The 17672-nt window shown below is 33.6% G+C and overlaps 1 protein-coding gene across 9 annotated transcripts in view; it reads right to left on the minus strand.

Annotated features, from left to right (window-relative positions):
* Positions 1-17672, minus strand: part of KCNT2 (potassium sodium-activated channel subfamily T member 2) — a 363831-nt gene that overhangs the window by 208593 nt on the left and 137566 nt on the right. For all 9 annotated transcript variants that reach the window (XM_044266873.1, XM_044266869.1, XM_044266868.1 and 6 more), the window contains exon 8: positions 15975-16069. In XM_044266873.1, the coding sequence (XP_044122808.1) occupies positions 15975-16069 (95 nt within the window). The remainder of the gene's footprint in view (positions 1-15974; positions 16070-17672) is intronic.

Raw genomic sequence — 17672 nt, forward strand, 5'->3', positions numbered from 1 at the left:
TACCCAGACATCAAAAATAAGCAAATCTTGCCATTTGCAATAACATGGATGGAACTAGAAGGTATTATGCTAAGTGAAATAAGTCAGTCAGAAAAAGACAAATACCATAGGATTTCATTCATATGAGTGAACTAAAGAAACAAAACAGATGAACATAGGGGAAGGGAAGGAGAAACAGAATAAAGTAAAAAGAGAGTGAGGCATACCAAAGACTTTTTTTTTTTTAAGACTTTATTTATTTATCAGAGAGAGAGTGGGGGAGAGAGCGAGCACAGGCAGACAGAATGGCAGGCGGAGGCAGAGGGGGAAGCAGGCTCCCTGCCAAGCAAGGAGCCCGATGTGGGACTCGATCCCAGGACGCTGGGATCATGACCTGAGCCGAAGGCAGCTGCTTAACCAACTGAGCCACCCAGGCGTCCCCCAAAGACTTTTAACTACAGGGAACAAACTGAGAGTTGCTGGAGGGCAGATGGCTGGGGGTATGGGGTAACTGGATGATGGGCATTAAGGAGGGCACATGATGGAATGAGCACTGGGTATTACATGCAACTGATAAATCACTAAATTCTACCTCTGAAACTAATAATACACCACATGTTAACCAAATTGAATTTAAATTAAAATTTTTAAAAAGGGTGTGTATCTGAGGCACCTGGGTGGCTCAGTTGGTTAAGCGACTGCCTTCGGCTCAGGTCATGATCCTGGAGTCCTGGGATCGAGTCCCACATCAGACTCCCTGCTCGGCAGGGAGCCTGCTTCTCCTGCTGATCTCTCTCCGCTCATGCTCACTCTCACTCTCTCTCTCTCTCTCTCAAGTAAATCTCAAGTAAATAAATAAAATCATTAAAAAAAAAATTTTTTAAGTGTGTGTATCTTAAGTGTGTGCATGCACCTAACAGTGCCTCACATGCCCACACACATGGTCATAACCCCATGCACATGTACATGTTTCTTTATGTAAACTGTTCTGTTTTATGTAAACTGTTTGATTTATCAACACGTTTCTATATTCTTTTTTTTTAATCAAGAAATTCACAAGACGAACTGTGAAATACTGGGAAATAGTAAATCCTATTTAATATTGGATTATTGGAAATATCAAAGCCAGTAACTTACACTGGCTTTCTGAATCCCACCATGACATCAGATATCCTACTTCCTTCCCAGTAATAGAATAACAGAATAAGGTCAATAGTACTGAAAATCATATTCCTTTCCTCCTCCTTTTTTAAGGTTTAATTTTCAAAAGCAATTTAAAAAAGCACAACATCTATTTTGCTTTCCTCTTTATTTGTGCCTCCTCCTAACTAGTAGTTTAATTAAAAATAAAAAAGGTATTCTCAATAGGAAAAGCTTCATCATCAAGTTAGGAACAGTTCTAAGTAAGTTCTACCAGTTGCAAAGAATTTTGCATAAAAAAACTTAAACTGTGAAAGCATTACTTTAGTGCCATATGGCTACAGTATAGCCTTTAAAGTGAGACAAATAAGGGGAGATGAGGCCAGTGAAGTTGGCAAGGACAGATTATAAATCACTTTATATACAACACCAAGGAGTTTATATTATCCTGTAGACACCGATGAAAAACTTTAGGCAAGAGAATGATGTGATCAAATCGAGTAGTGTTGAGCCCATTAATAAAAGTCTGCTGATACCCTGAATGGTTAGTTCTGCTCCAAGCAGCAACTATATTTACACTAGACTCTTAGTCTCCAGAATGACAAATCACCTTAAGACACTACCCACGCAAATCATCCAAGTGAAGTTACAGCTGTGAGCAGAGAACATAATGGATGTAAAAGAGCTACAAAATCCAGCCCTCGAGCATTTTCTGCGTTGTGAGCTCTTGACTCCCTGCAATTTACTCTTTTTTTGCTTGAACTTTTGTCATCTGATTCAGTTCATAAAAGTCAACCACCTAGTCAGTAAAATATCAGCTTTACTCAACATATTCCCATTATATATTTAAAGATATGTACATATTTAGAGTTGATAAGAATAAAATATGCATATATCTGAAAAAGGTTTGATTTATCAACACGTTTCTATATTCTTTTTTTTTAATCAAGAAATTCACAAGACGAACTGTGTAGTGGTCAAAACAGGCCACTTTGGCATGTGGACTAGTTCATGCTGAAGACAATGGAGACCCTGCAGGCTCAAGAGAAACTTTTGCCCCTCCTGTAACCACACAGAAAAATCCAAGGTGAGGATCTTTCCCAGAATAAGGGTTTATTAGAGATAAGTTTTATCTGACTAACCTATCTCTATGGAGAGAGAGATATTTGTTTACCAAACATCTACTCTTTTTCATCATCCTATGAAATACATCCCTTCCCTTTGAAGTTCCATGTGCCCACCCCTTCTCCTTAGTTCAGAATGACATATATACCTCATTTGCCTGAGTGTCTTTGGAGTTTCCCTCTCTATGTGGATTACCCATACCTACAAAATTAAATTTGATTACCTCCTGCTAATCTATCTCATGTCAATTTATTAGTTTAGTTAGAAGCACCTAGAAGGGGACAGGACATTCTAGCCACAACCTCCCCTGCCCCAACAACACTTATTTATATTTCCCTGTTCCTGTGAAATAGGAAATGGCACCAAATAAATATCAGCTAATTTAAGCTGATTTACACTCATTTACCATATTCCCACAAGCATGTATTGCTAGTAGCTACTACAAAACAAAACCAATCCCTAATATTTTGTCTCTAGTCAACAGTTTCTGAAAATAAAATAAAGCATAAAATAAAGCTTTATGTTATTCAATCTGATATGTTCCAATTTAATCTGCTACTGAAATAAAAGAAAACATTCAGCTTGTCATGTTACCTCACATTGTAAGGAGTGGGTATTACTCTTATAGCAAGAGTGACTCTTATTTTTTATAATAATTTACTCAAGTCCAGCTTTTAAAATGTAATATGAATATAGTAAGTCATGTTGATTAACAGAAAAATTTTGCAATAATGATAGCACTTTTACTTTTATAATATTTAATCACTGCTTAAAATCAATTGAAAAATTTCTTCTTTTTAAGAGATGGCTAAGTGAACATGTGTCTATTTCATGGAGTATAATATTCAGATAATTCTGTAATATACAAATATAACCATATGTAACTAAACGCACTCTTGAGAAGTATCTAATCAATTCTTTTGGTTATTCGACTAACATTTCCACTGATGTTGCATTTAATTGCTCATAAGCTAATGTCAAATAGACTAGTATCTATGCAGAATGGTCTCCTAGGTAAATAATCATCTTTCTTTTTCACTGGAAATTACAACTGTTTTCCTGATCAATAATATTTGTCCAAAGAGCAGTTTCGGAAGGTCAATGGCACATTCTAAACTAAAGAAATTAACTGGAGAACATGATTTGTGTTGACATTTACCTAATACATTTTGTTCCTATGGCTTCAAGTAAAAATCTCTTAAGAACTTTACCATGTCAGATTATTCATACTCAAAGAAATTAAGCTGGGAATTAAAATTGTGATTAAGGTATTACCATTCAAGATCTCTGATCCTATACTTTTGCATCAGAAAAAAAGATTAAGTAAAAGATAGCATTTTTAAAATCACCATATGCAATAAATTTATGCTATTTTCCTCTCTATTTTTACTCATCATGAGACACATTCAGCTCAAAATTTCATTTAATAGTATCTCAATAGCACTTTTCTTTATTCTTAACAATTATGAATGTGAAACACTAAGACAGTAAGCAGGAGATCAATGGTATTTTTGCATTTAAAGATTTTTTTATAAGAAATAATGTACAGTATGCTTCTATGCTGATATATAATGTCTACAATTCTGCCTAGAGAATGAGATTCTTGAGTTCAAGAGAGGGAAGAGAAGATTAATTACATTGAGAAATATGTGTGCTTTCTTCTTTCTCATAATGAAAGCTAAGTACAGTTACATTTCTCCCTCCACCTCAGCTGCCTTAAAGCTTAATATGAGACTCATAATTCATTCTTATTATGTTGATGCATTGTTTCTTCTATTCCTATTATAATGACCCAATCCCATATCTGTTTTTAAAAATGCCTCAAGTCTTTTCTTAAGCTTTGTACAATATTTTTCTTTATTTGACAAATTAATAAATTAAGGTTCAGAGAGACTGTCATTTAATTAAAATCACACAGCAAGAAGATGACAAGAAAACCAAGATATGTTTTTACCTAAAGTCTTTCTCAGAGAGTTGCATATATACATATGTCCCTGTGAGAAAGCCTAAGAAGAACAATTCTTTCACTTAACTACAAATCCTTCCTCTAAATTATAACAGGCTCCATAGCTCAGGGGTTAGAGCACTGGTCTCGTAAATTGTAACAACAAAAAAATACTTTCTAGTTAAATATAATTTTATACCATAAAATACTTTAAATAAATTTATAAAGTTATTTTTATAACTACAAAGATAGTTTGATTCAACACTGGGCCCTGATTTTTTTTTCCAATATTATTTTATTTTTTCAGTGTTCCAAGATTCATTGTTTATGTACCACACCTAGTGCTCCATACAATACGTGCCCTCCTTAGCCTGCTGGGCCCTGTTTTAATTTATAATTGTAAAATAAGAAGATTTACTAAAAGGTAAACCAACCAAAAAATCTTGGGGAGAAAAGTTAAAGCATTTGGGAGATATTTGGCTTGAAGTAAAGACAACTGGGTGCTTCAACTGTCAATATAGAAGATAATTATAAAGCAGAGAATTGAAAGTGGTTTTTCACCTTGCAGTAGACACACTAGAGGGAACAAACTCATATGAAATTCAAATGAGATATTTAGAACATCCTAAAATCAATTTGTTAGCAAAACAGAAACTTAAAAAAAAAAAAGCAAAAAACTTAAATAGAGAAAACTAAGAGAAAAAATATATTTCTCTATTGAGTTATAAACATAACTCAATGGGCTAATAGAATAGGAGATAAAAAAAAAAGTATTAAATAGTCAAATGAGGGGTGCCTGGGTGGCTCAGTGGGTTAAAGCCTCTGCCTTCGGCTCAGGTCCTGGGATCGAGCCCCGCATCGGGCTCTCTCCTCAGCAGGGAGCCTGCTTCCTCCTCTCTCTCTGCCTGCCTCTCTGCCTACTTGTGATCTCTGTCTGTCAAATAAATAAATAAAATCTTAAATAAATAAATAAATAAATAGTCCAATGAACCTGGATTATTAGGGATACTCAGAAATATGCTATATGACATTTACAGGGCTTTGGTGAAAGCTAATATGACCCCCGCCCCGGGGTAGGAGATACATCAGCTTAAGCAATAAATCTAGAGACAGGAGACAATGCTAAAAAAAGTCTCCCAACACTCTGAATCAAAATACTGGGGCGCCTGTGTGGCTCAGTCCTTAAGGTCTGCCTTCTGCTCAGGTCATGATCCCAGGGTCCCGGGATCAAGCCCCACATCCGGCTCCCTGCTTGGCAGGAAGCCTGCTTCTCCCTCTCCCTCGGCTGCTTCCCTACTTGTGTTCCTTCTCTAGCTGTGTTTCTCTCTGTCAAATAAATAAAATCTTAAAAAATATAAATTTGAATAAAAACCAAAATACTTTAAAATACATTGGCAAAGATTATGGGTAAGATAAGAGTGTAAAGCATTATATGATGAAATTAATTTACAGTTTACTGATAGGAAATTGTGAGAAGAGCAATGATACGAGATCCCCATAGAAGGATTCTAAAAGTCAGTTGAAATGCAAATCTGTCTAAGCAATTAAAAGAGTTAGGTAACAGAATAGGAATTAATAAGGGAAAGGCAGGCCGAAAAAATGAGGAATTTTAAAAGAGAAAAAAATACAGTTGGTGGCTTTTAAAAGGATGTCTGAATTCTGCACAGATTTGACTGCTTGATGGTAAGAAAACGCTTTTATTATAATGAGAATGTACTATAAAAGCTCTGACGTTGACTGTGGTTTAAAATAGACAACCATCTGGGTTGTATGGTATAGGAAAGGCTATGTTTGGAGAAGTGAAAATAAAAAGAATTCTTGGATCTATTTTAGTGATATGAGTCTTTATTAAAATCTTCTGCTACAATTACATTCTTATCAAGTTCTCCTGGCATTTTCACTAGATTTTACTTTTTACGTTAAACTGCCACCTTTTTTGGACACAGGTGAATGAAGAGTCTGTCTCTATACATTGTGCCATTTGTACTTATACAATGCTTCTTACTATTATGTTATGGCTTTATCTTGCTTTGTTTTTAATCAAAATTCCACTTGGTTTATTCCCTAGATGCTCTTTTCTAATGATCTTCCTTTCACGATTACCCATATGCTGATTTTACCCACTCTACCAAACTCCAGGCTCCTACAGACACATGGCTGTTCAACACCTCACGAAGGCTTCTAAAAAGCAACTCAACTGTCATGGACTATTTCGTTTCCTCTTGAGGTTTCCTTCTGAATTTCTTCACCCTCTTATATGGCAGGAACACTCATCAGTTTCCCAAAATGCAAATCTCAAAATCGCCCTTCAATTTTTTTCTCCCACACCTGACTTCCAGTTTTGTCATTACTGTGTCACTTCTATTTTTTTTTTTTTTTTAATTTACTGCAGTAGGAACACTTAACATGAGATCGATCACTCTGCAGAAACAGATAAGCACACAGTAAGTGATATGAAGGTAGGGTCATGGAACTGGTTAATATGAAAGGCGTAATATGGACCCAGGATTATCTCATTCCAATTTAAAATTTTTATCATTCATACCAAAGAGCAAGCACTTCTAACAGCTTACCAAAGAAAGCAACTCTGTAGTCACTCTGGTGTAACAAGAGCTGTCATTAAGATGGAAATTGAAGAAGTCCATACTAATTGACAGAAAATAGGATAACTGTGTGAAGAACAACCTGAGTGAAATGCACATGGTAAATGAAAAAGTTTCAACACAGCCTGAACCAGAATGGAGAACATTTAATTGATTGTAAAACTATCACTTTTTTGTCATGGTTTCTCACATCTTTCCTAAGAAGGGCCCAGCAAGTAACACGACTCACTATACAGCTTGGCTTAACCCAGAGAATGCACTCACTGAGTACTTGAGAGTCCTCGGGTAATTCTTGGCCTTAAAGTGCACCATTCACAGTGATGACTATGGACCTGGCTCTTAGCACAGATAAGAACTCAAGTAAGACATGATCCTGGGCACTTGGAAGGCTTATGCAATTTATGACAAAGCTCCCCACGCAGGTGTGGTAGGAGCTAAACAGATGTAGTGAGACTTATCACCTTATGTCATCACCAACCTGCAACTGGGTCAAACCTACCTTATTGCAATGTCATATATATTTTTGTTAATATTGTTTTATAAGAAAAACAATATTAAAAACCAGGAAAATAGGATAGGTACTGAAAAATTTTACTAGATAAGCATAAATTTCAAATATTAAAAGAATGTAAATGAATTAAATACAGTTGGCTTAAAAGTTTCAATGTGAGCCTTCGGATTTTTTTTCTTTTAGAAAAAGTTTATTTTTTCATGTTTTGTGAAGAATGCTGGATCTGACAGTCTACTGGGAGATCTTTTTCTTTACAAAACATTCTTCAGTGTTATATTTGACACAGATCCATACAAAATAATTTCAGTGTTACACAATTCTAAAACAAAATCTGAACATTTTACCCTCTTAAAACTGAAAAACTGTAATTGATTTGCTTAAATAGACCCTATATATAGTAACAAAAGCATCTTAATTACTAATCACTTGTAATTAATGCTCTTTAAATTTTGCCTCTTTTAAAATGTTAACTATACATTTGGTTATATAGTAGTCCCCTCTTATCCGTGGTTTTGCTTTCTGGGGTATCAGGTTTCTGCAGTAGGGGCAGATGATCCTCCTTCTGTCACTGCATCAGGTCAATAGTAACCTAAAGCTATGTCAAGAGCCTCTGTCACTCCTATCACTTCATCTCACCACATAGGCATTTTATCATCTCACATCATCACCCAAGGGTGAGTACAGTACACTAAGATATTTTGAGATAGACCACATTCACGTAACTTTTATTCTTATATTTTGATTATATCAGTATATTATACTAATATAATATATAGTTATTACATATACTAATATAATAATATTATTATATTATTATGATTATTCTTTCCATTATGAGTTGTTAATTTTTATTGTGCCTAATTTATAAATTGAACTCGATCATATATATGTATATATATATATTTTTTTTCAGTACATTCCACAGTTTTAGGCTTCCAATGGGGATCTTGGTATGTATCCCCTGCGGATTAGGGGGAACTGTACAAAGCTTTCAAGCTTTGGCAAGGTTTATAAGGACAACATTAATCTGAATGAAAGGAAATATTGAGACTATAAACTTTCTCACCACCTGGTAAATGTCAATTTGTACAGTAAAATGTTTTCAGAGAAAAAAAGTCACATGGCAGAAATAAATAACCTTAAGTATCCATGGACTCCCTATGAATCCTATTGCTATGCACAGTTACTTAAAAAACATAATAAGCAATGGCATTCTGTGCTAAAAGAATCCAACACTTTGATTTCATGCTTGTAGTGCAGACATTAGGATTCAAATCAGAACTTGCACTTTCGTATTTACTTGATGAATACCAATTCATTTTCATTTCCTATAGAGTATCTCCTTAAAACCTAATATTCCCATGGAATTTAAGATATCTGAGATGTTGGGAGTTTTACATTTTCTAGGGAGAAATTCTGTGTTTAAAGTAAAAATAAACCTAGTTTTCTATTGTTGCAAATAAGTTCTCACACTCCTGGGCATTGTCTTTGAGTCTGGTAAAAAAAAGTTACTGAATCATGCCATAAACCATTAATGAAGTCAACATACAATGCAATTTGGTAATTCATGAAAAGTGACCAGACCTCACCCTAATGCACAAACATGCATTTTTGTTATTTCAAAATAAATGGATGATGAACACTTCTCAGAAGAGACTCAGGATTTAGATTAGTTGGGAGAACCAAAAGTGAGACTGAACCAAACAAAAACAAAAACAAAAACAAAAAAACAAAACAAAACAAAACAAAAACAAAAAACAATGAAGGAAGTAGAAGAAAAAACAAAAATCCTGAAAGATGATGGGAAGAGAAAAGCCCGAGAGTATGTGTATTGTAATGCCCTCTAGCACTTAATCAATTTGTTTCTGAGATCTAGGAGATGATAGTTTCAGTAATTATATTAAATTATTCTGTTCTTACAAGTTCTAACATTAAAGGAAGAAAAATTCTCAAGGCATAAATTCAGATGTTATAGGGACAAAATTAACAGCCAAATTTTGATTTATCTGGAAGTTATTTATGCAGTATGTGTATGAAATTTATAAAAATTATTTCAAAGAGTATTTCTCTTCAATTAAATTTGTAGAAGTTTTGCTACCCAGTTATATTTCCTTGGCAGAAACAACAATCCTAGAATGTCTTCATAGATCACACTGAGAGTGTATAACCTCACACCAAAGTTAACTGTGAAAAGATGGTATTTAAAGAAACATTCTCAAAATACATGGCTTGAGTATACTTAATGTACAATATACTTAAGTATCTCCAGTTGATAAGATATTGTTTGGGAATTCTGACCTCCAAATGTTACTGTGAATCAACTACAAACATTTGTGAAGCATCCTACATATCCGACCGGGAGATGTGGGGCATAAAATGGTGAGGAAGGAAAACTGACTCTCTGTTCTTATATATCATGAAAATCTACCAAGAAACCCCGATATTTAAGGAAACATTGTATATTTATAATTTTTTCCAACATTGAGAAGCATAAAGCTTGAGCATCTCCCATAACTCAGAAGGCCTTCAAGAAAACTTAAGGGCAGACCGTCAATTTAAAAATTGAGACTCAGGGTGCCTGGGTGGCTCAGTGGGTTAAAGCCTCTACCTTCAGCTCAGGACATGACACCAGGGTCCTGGGATTGAACCCTGCATCGAGCTCTCTGCTCAGCAGGGAGACTGCTTCCCTTCCTCTCTCTCTGCCTGCCTCTCTGCCTACTTGTGATCTCTGTCAAATAAATAAATAAAATCTTAGAAAAAAAAATTGAGACTCAAAAAGAAGTTGGGACTCAAAGAGTAAGTAGAAGATGAAGTCAGAGTATTTGGATTTTTAAAAAGCTTAATATAAGAATCACTTTATTAAGGGAAGGAATTATCCAAATCATATTTGACATTTTGTGTTAAATTTTGTTGTCTCTTTTTACATTCCTTAATTTTTATGACTGTTTTTGTTTGTTTTCAAAAAGTATACATATCCATTCTGAATATTTAAACCATAGCAGAAGGTAGGTGGAAGAGAGATGAAAACATGATACATAATTCTATATCCATATATAATCACTTGAATATATTCCCAACTCTATAGATATACAGAAAATGAGATGGATGAACAGGTAAATGGAACTAATTTAAACAGATAATAATAATGTATATGTCATAATTTTATCTAATGTATTGTATATACGTTTCCTAAAATTAGAAACTTGCTGAATTTGAAGCAACTAATTATTCAAGCAAAAGAGACAGCAATGGCAAAGTATTCTATCCTTAATCAAAAATATCTAAAAAGTAAGAGTTTGTCATCTTAACATCTAACTAAACTATAATTCTACTTCAAACAGTAATTCAAAAATTCACAATAGAAAAGAGAAAATTAACATAATTATTTTATTTTTTTTTAGTTTATTATTTTTGTTAATGACTTCTGGAACATCATACAAATAATATTGCAGTAGGGAAGCATGTGGGCTCTGGCACCAACTTGCCCATGCCCAGACCTGAGCTCTGCTTTTTATTAGTTGTAGACCTATGCAAATGTAAGGTTTATCTATTTGTTGGAACTCTCTGTGCTCCTGTTTCTCTCTCTCTCTCTCTTTTTTTTAAATTTTATTTATTTATTTGACAGAGAGAGAGAGAGATCACAAGTAGAGAGGCAGGCAGAGGGGAAGGGGAAGCAGGTTCCCCGCTGAGTAGAGAGCCCGAGGTGGAGGTCCATCCGAGGACCCGGAGATCATGACCTGAGCCAAAGGCAGAGGCCTAACCCACTGAGCCATTCAGGCATCCCTGTGCCTCTGTTGCTGATCTGTACCATGAGAATTGCTGTGGCACAACCACTTTGGCTTTCTCTCATTCCTTCACCCCACCTTCTAATTGAAAACATCCTTTGGCTAGGAATCTATGTCACAGAAATTAAAAATGGTGCCTCTGCCTCTTCTTGGATAAGCCCTCAACTGCAATTCTGAGACAACTCAGTATGAAAATGGGATTTCCCAGAGAAAGATCTAAGGTGCTGCTATTGCATATACCATGGATTCTCATAAGCTATATATTTTTCCTTTCACTTTATCCTTTTCTTTTCTTATTCCTGCAGTACATACTTAATAATAGGTAGGTAGCATACTTTCTAAATTCTTGTATGTCTGAAAATAACTATACATTACCCTCATAACTCAATGATGGTTTAAATTCTAATTGTCTAACATCTGCCTTCCCACTTATGGAAAATTTAGTTGGGACAAAGAGTTTTCTATATGTTCTAGTGTAATACAAACCTCGGGGCTCTTTGTTTCCAGATTCTCAGACAAACACACTTTCTGTCATTCATTGGTAATAAACCAAAATAAATGTGACCAAACAAATCTAGTGACCAAATACCACGATGGCGATAACACCATTAGATGATGGTTTAATACTTTCTCTAAAATTCAGTTCTTATTTTTTCACTGTCCACTTCCTGTCACAAGGCTGTTTGCCTTAAGAGTTAAATCAGTAAATAGAGTTCCAGGAACTTCAGCACCGAGCATCAAAATAAGCATTAATCAAAGATGTACAAGAAGATCCCAAATACTTTTTGAATTAAGCATGTTAATAATTTTAACTAGGTCATGTTTATAAACAATAAATGGATTTCTTTTTTCCTGAAATGAGACTGGGAAGGTAAACTAAAATTTCCTACATTGGACTAAAACACAAAATACCCATGAACACAATTCAGATCTTGATGTTACAGCTCTATGAAATAATGTGAAAATATCTAAACATACATATTCAAATAAAAAATTACAGTTTGAAACAAAGTAGGTGCAAAATAAGCCTACTAGTGTAAAATTAGAAACACCAAATGCATTACAAATTAGAGTACTTATTATTGGTTAGAATATGTTGATAATTAAGCTAAAGTCATGCGCTTGATTCCCGATGTACCAGTTTCCTCTGCTTTGTTACAGAGACACAGGCTGAATCACAATTCCCAGCTGTCTTGGAAGTGTGCATTATTGATCAAGAGGGGTACACAGTGGACGTGGGGAAAGATTAGTCCAAATTCCATTACAATGACAGGAAAAACAATTCTGAGCACATCCCCTACAGAGAGTGGGTCAGCAGCTTAATTTTATTTCAGTTTGGCATGTATCTCTTGTAGACAGATGCTTAATGATAGTTCTTTGTAATGTTAATCATGATGAAGAGAAGACACATTTTAAAACCATAGAGCAGCTTTCCAAAACAGGTAATTTTAACATGGTGAAATTCATGAACACATCCAGTTCATCAAATATTAGCTCCTGAATCTTTGGGGGCTTAAATTGTTTGCATTAAAAATTCTGATTTGGAAAAGCACTTACAGTCTTGCTCTATGACATAATGTAACTGCAATTAAGGCTAATCTCATCACAATGTAAAAAAAAAAAAATATATATATATATATATATATATATATATATATACAGAGAGAGAGAGAGAGTATGTGTGTATGTGAATTTGTATAGTATAAAATAGTAAAGGTACCCAGAGAGAGGGAGATGCTACCACTACTTTTAGCTTAGTGTGAGCTAGAGGAAACAAATATTAGGAATAAGTAGAAAGGACAGAAAACCTGAATACATTATAATGAAGGAAAATGTTTCCTCATATGTCCCATTAAATATATTTTTAGGCATCTCAGTTCAGCTTTATATCATTATTAATAAATTAGTATTCCTAGATCTTTTAGATCAAATTAGTTTTTGTGCAGTCACATAATTTAATCATCTTATATACGGAAGATACAGAGTATATGGAATATTGAAGTTGAAAAAAAATGAAATTTTTGGAGTGTTCATACCAAATGCCACATCCTTTGATGGACATTGTCTAAGCATATCTAATTTAGTCTTCATTAAAGAAAAGTATGGCAAAAGTCTTATAGGATAATTAGTATTATCCTCATTTAATAATGTGGCAAATAAAGCTGGATAATTTCAGTAAGTTGCCCATGGGCTCCAAACTGGCATAGCCCTGAGTTTTAAAGAAAAGATATAATTATGGGCTTTTATGACTTATCAGTGCAAGAGATTGCTTATTGTTCCACAGTATCTGGTTTTGCTCTTCTATGATAGTACAACATTCAGCTGCGTATATTCTTTCCCAGCTAGACCAGATTTCTGTAGACTCCCTATCGGCTATGTGTGGTTATATGAGCAAATACTGGGCTATATTATGCATGTAATTTCTGGGTTGTGCTTTATCTTCTTCCTTCCTACAGGCTGGAGTCAGGATGTAATGGCAAGAGTAAACTAGCCATCTCGAGCCACGTTACAGAAACCATGTTTTGGGAATGGCAGAAAACAAATTCTAAGGAAATTTAGTATCCATTAAAATGAAGCTGATGTAACCTTCTTGGACAGACTACTTACACATTTCCATTTGGTTAAATTGCTGAACCTTTGTGTATATTTGTATTTTACAGTGTCTGTGTGGAATAACTCTTTGTTAAAACAGCCTGTGAATTATAACTAATATAACATTGTTTATATTTTTCTTATCAATAACTACAGTTTTGATGGTGAATTTGAAAAAAGATTTATTCTACCCTCATATGATGGTCATGACTTATGGAGACATTTCGCTTGGAATGCTAGAGAAGAATACACAAAGACATCAAACTTCAGCTTCTCCATTTTAGGTATTATAATTTAAGAACATGTTTAAATGTATTAACAAAAAATGTATTGATGTACACGTGAATAAAAGCAATAACACTGCACATTTATAATGTACGTTATGAAAACCAGTAACACGCAAGAACAACAACAAAAGCAACTCCAACAGCAGATAAAATAAAAAGTAAAACACAAATAATTTAAATGATAAGTAAACTGCATAATGGCCATTTCATATACATCACAAAAACCCATTATCTAGTACTGCTGCATCCCTAGGCATCTAGCACTGCTGCATCCCTAGGCATGAGAAAGTAGCAAGATTTGTCTATTTGCTTCTTTAGAAAATAAAAACTATACAAGAAATAGACAAAATGGCAAAAAGTAAGAGCAGAGAGTCCACCACTATGATGAGGATGTTTTCAAAACAAAAGTGCTGAGCGAAGTGTTTTCAGATAAAAATAACTTGTCCTTATTTCAGCATTAATATTTCTTTTTTTAAGAAAGGGATTTTATTTATTTATTTGAGAGAGAGAGCTTGAGCCTGGAAAGGGGCAAAGGGAGAAGCAGACTCCCTGCGGAGCCAGGAGCCCAGTAAGGGATCCTATCCCAGGACCCCAGGATCATGTTCTGAGTCAAAGACAGACCCAACTGAGGGAGCCACCCAGGCGCCCCTCAGCATTAATATTTCAATTACCTCTTCACTAAATTTAACATACTCTAATACTATTTCAATTAATATTTCAATTACCTCTTTACTAAATTTAACATACTCTAATAATATTTTAAAAATCATTCATTTCACTTTTTGTAATTTTCCAGCGTTTGAAATATTAGCATGTGCACAGGTATTCAAAAAATTTTAATTTGGAGTATTTTTCCATAAATAAAATGAAAAAAACCTCCTAAACTATTAATATGATGTTATTATCTTAAAGAATTTTTAGTGACTTTAGAAGGGAAATCATTCCTTTTAATATTTCATATTTATGCAGCTAGGTGTTTACTAGGTGAACAATAAAAACAATTTGTGAGCAGTAAAAAGGATTAAAATTATAAGATGGCTTTGTGTCAATTTTAGAGAGATTTTATACTTAAGGATATTTAATGTCTTAAACTGTATTTATTTTTCAAGATATAAAGTATGTAATAAAACCTATTTTAAATCCAGTTAATAGAGAATTAACTACAAAGTACTGATACAAAGTAGTTGCTATACCTACATATCTCTACCTTGTTTATATATATCTATAGCTCTATTTATATCTAATTCAATTGTACTAGCATATGAGGGCATTCTTCTTATTTTGTACTTCCTAATTAACTTTTTCTCTTTCTCGATAGGTCAAATCCAGGACAGAGCACAATTATATATAATATCTAGGACTCCTGCAAAACAGATATATTATTCTACCTCATTTTTTTATGTTTCACATTTTTTCTCCTCTTAAGGATCTATATGGATCCATATGTGTAAGATAACATTTCCCACTGGATTACTTTATAACCATCAATGTGACACTTCCCAGAAGAAGAAATAGCTGTTTTCTATAAAAAAGCAAAGTACCAGGTCCTGCATTGCTTTGTCAGGAGATCTGCCCTTGCTTTCTGCCTGACTGCACACTAAAACATCATGGAGGGAAGGCACAGGGAGAGACAGTGACGGGCAATGACAGTTTTCTCAACAGTGTTTCTGCTTTGAAGATTGTAGAAAGATAAGGGCACCTCCATGTCAGCAGTTTGAAAGAAAATTTCTTGTTTGACAACTGTGGCATGCAGTACAAATTCTTGTAATTTGATTGTTTACAACATTTGGGAAAATGTCAAAGTTGCAGTAAATATCAATACCAAAAGATAGATGTACCTTCTTGGTTTTTTTGTAAGACTGAAGGAGAGATTTTGCTTTTATTTCTATAGGTGACTCTACATTTATAGTGAATATTTCTCTATTTATTTTAGCCAACTGAGTTAAAATGATGTATATTTAAAACTATAATTAAATGAGACAATAAAAATGGTATGTACAGTCTTACCAGGTGAAGATAAGGCATAGTAATGTAGATATTAAAATCAAAACTTGATTAAACATTGCAGACTGTGTACGCTGAATGGCTCTGTGCAGATCATTCTAAAATAAAACCAAAGAAGCCTATTTTAATTTTGAAAATACTACATATCCATGAGTTTCACTACATTTGTTATTGTATATTATACCTCATCATATTATATATATCTTGTGCACATTCAATGGATATACTTTAAATGGATATAGCTTCGTATTTCCATTTTTGCCTAGGTCTAAATATACTTTACCTTAGCATTCATATTACAAAGATAATACTATGGGGGACCACCAAAGCCCCAAATTTCAGTTTACTCTCCCCTTACCAAGATCTGCAGAGATATTGTACTGACTCCTAAAAAACCTACCATAGTGAGCAATGACTCTAATGAAAAATTCTAATTTTAATAGTAATAGCTAAGTCAAGCTACAATCACATCTCATTCTCTGAATCAGGAAAAATGATATGAAATATGCCAGGCAATCTATCATGAAAAAGAAAATGCAAAACAGTCAAGGAATAAAATTTTTAAATTTAAATTCATTAATATAATGAATTAAAGATATACTTTTTATGTTTCCAATTGAAAAACATTAAAAAATAATAATACTCAGTGTTGTTTAAAATATAAAACATGAGCACTCAGAAATGATTGATATTGCCCATGTAATTTGTTATAAAATTTCTTGAAGGTGATTCGGTAACACAGGTCACAGCCATGCTCTTTTTATTTCATGCATTAATTAATTAACTTAATCAGTATTTACTCAATAACCTAATTTCTAAAAACTGACCACATGAAAAGCATCAAAGATAAAAATTAATATTTATGTTCACCTTATTACAAAATTATAATACTTATATGAAATAATAAATGTTCATTACTACTAAAATAACTAAAACATGCAATACAAAATGGTTAAATAAAATGATCAAAATTATATAACAGATTTATATGCAGCTATGAAAAATGATTTGAAGACATATGAAATTCAGTACTACAAAAACAAAATTCAAAATTCAAATTATAAAACTGAACATACACTGTAATTTCATATATGGCATGTGTGTATTTTTCATAGGAAATATTAGAAGGATATAAATTATTATTATAGTCTTTGGTAGATTCAGAGGTTTTTTTCATACTTTGTAGGTTTCTGCTCATATCAAATATTTTATAATGAACTTTTAACTGTCTTAAAGTCAGTGTTGCATGCAATGAATCACTTCACCAATATAAAATCTCAATAAGCCACTGTTTTATCTTCCTCTACCACATACTTCATCAGAACTGTTAAGAAAACAAAAAACTGAGTTGATTAGAAGTTAACCTCTCATCCCTTACTTTCTTTTTAACAGACATGTTAATGAGCAGAAAAATAAATAAAAATATCTGCAACCAGTGAAAAGAGAAGCAAAATACAGAAACACAATGGAAAATGAATCCTAAATTAATATTGCAAAATACTACTTTCACTCTCAGTGACTGACTAATGACTCCCTTGGTTAGGCAAATTTTTTCCACTGACTAAGAACACAAATTAGTATAAAGAGGTTTATTTTTTCCCCCGTGTATTTTTTTCTTTAGCAGTTTAGGCAATCTTTATTTAGTGAAATAGTATTTTTTGGGGGGGGATAGTGAAGACAGTCCAACATTTCTTCAAACCA

The sequence above is a fragment of the Neovison vison genome, chromosome 10 (genome assembly GCF_020171115.1).
Source record: "Neovison vison isolate M4711 chromosome 10, ASM_NN_V1, whole genome shotgun sequence".
NCBI lineage: Eukaryota > Metazoa > Chordata > Mammalia > Carnivora > Mustelidae > Neogale > Neogale vison.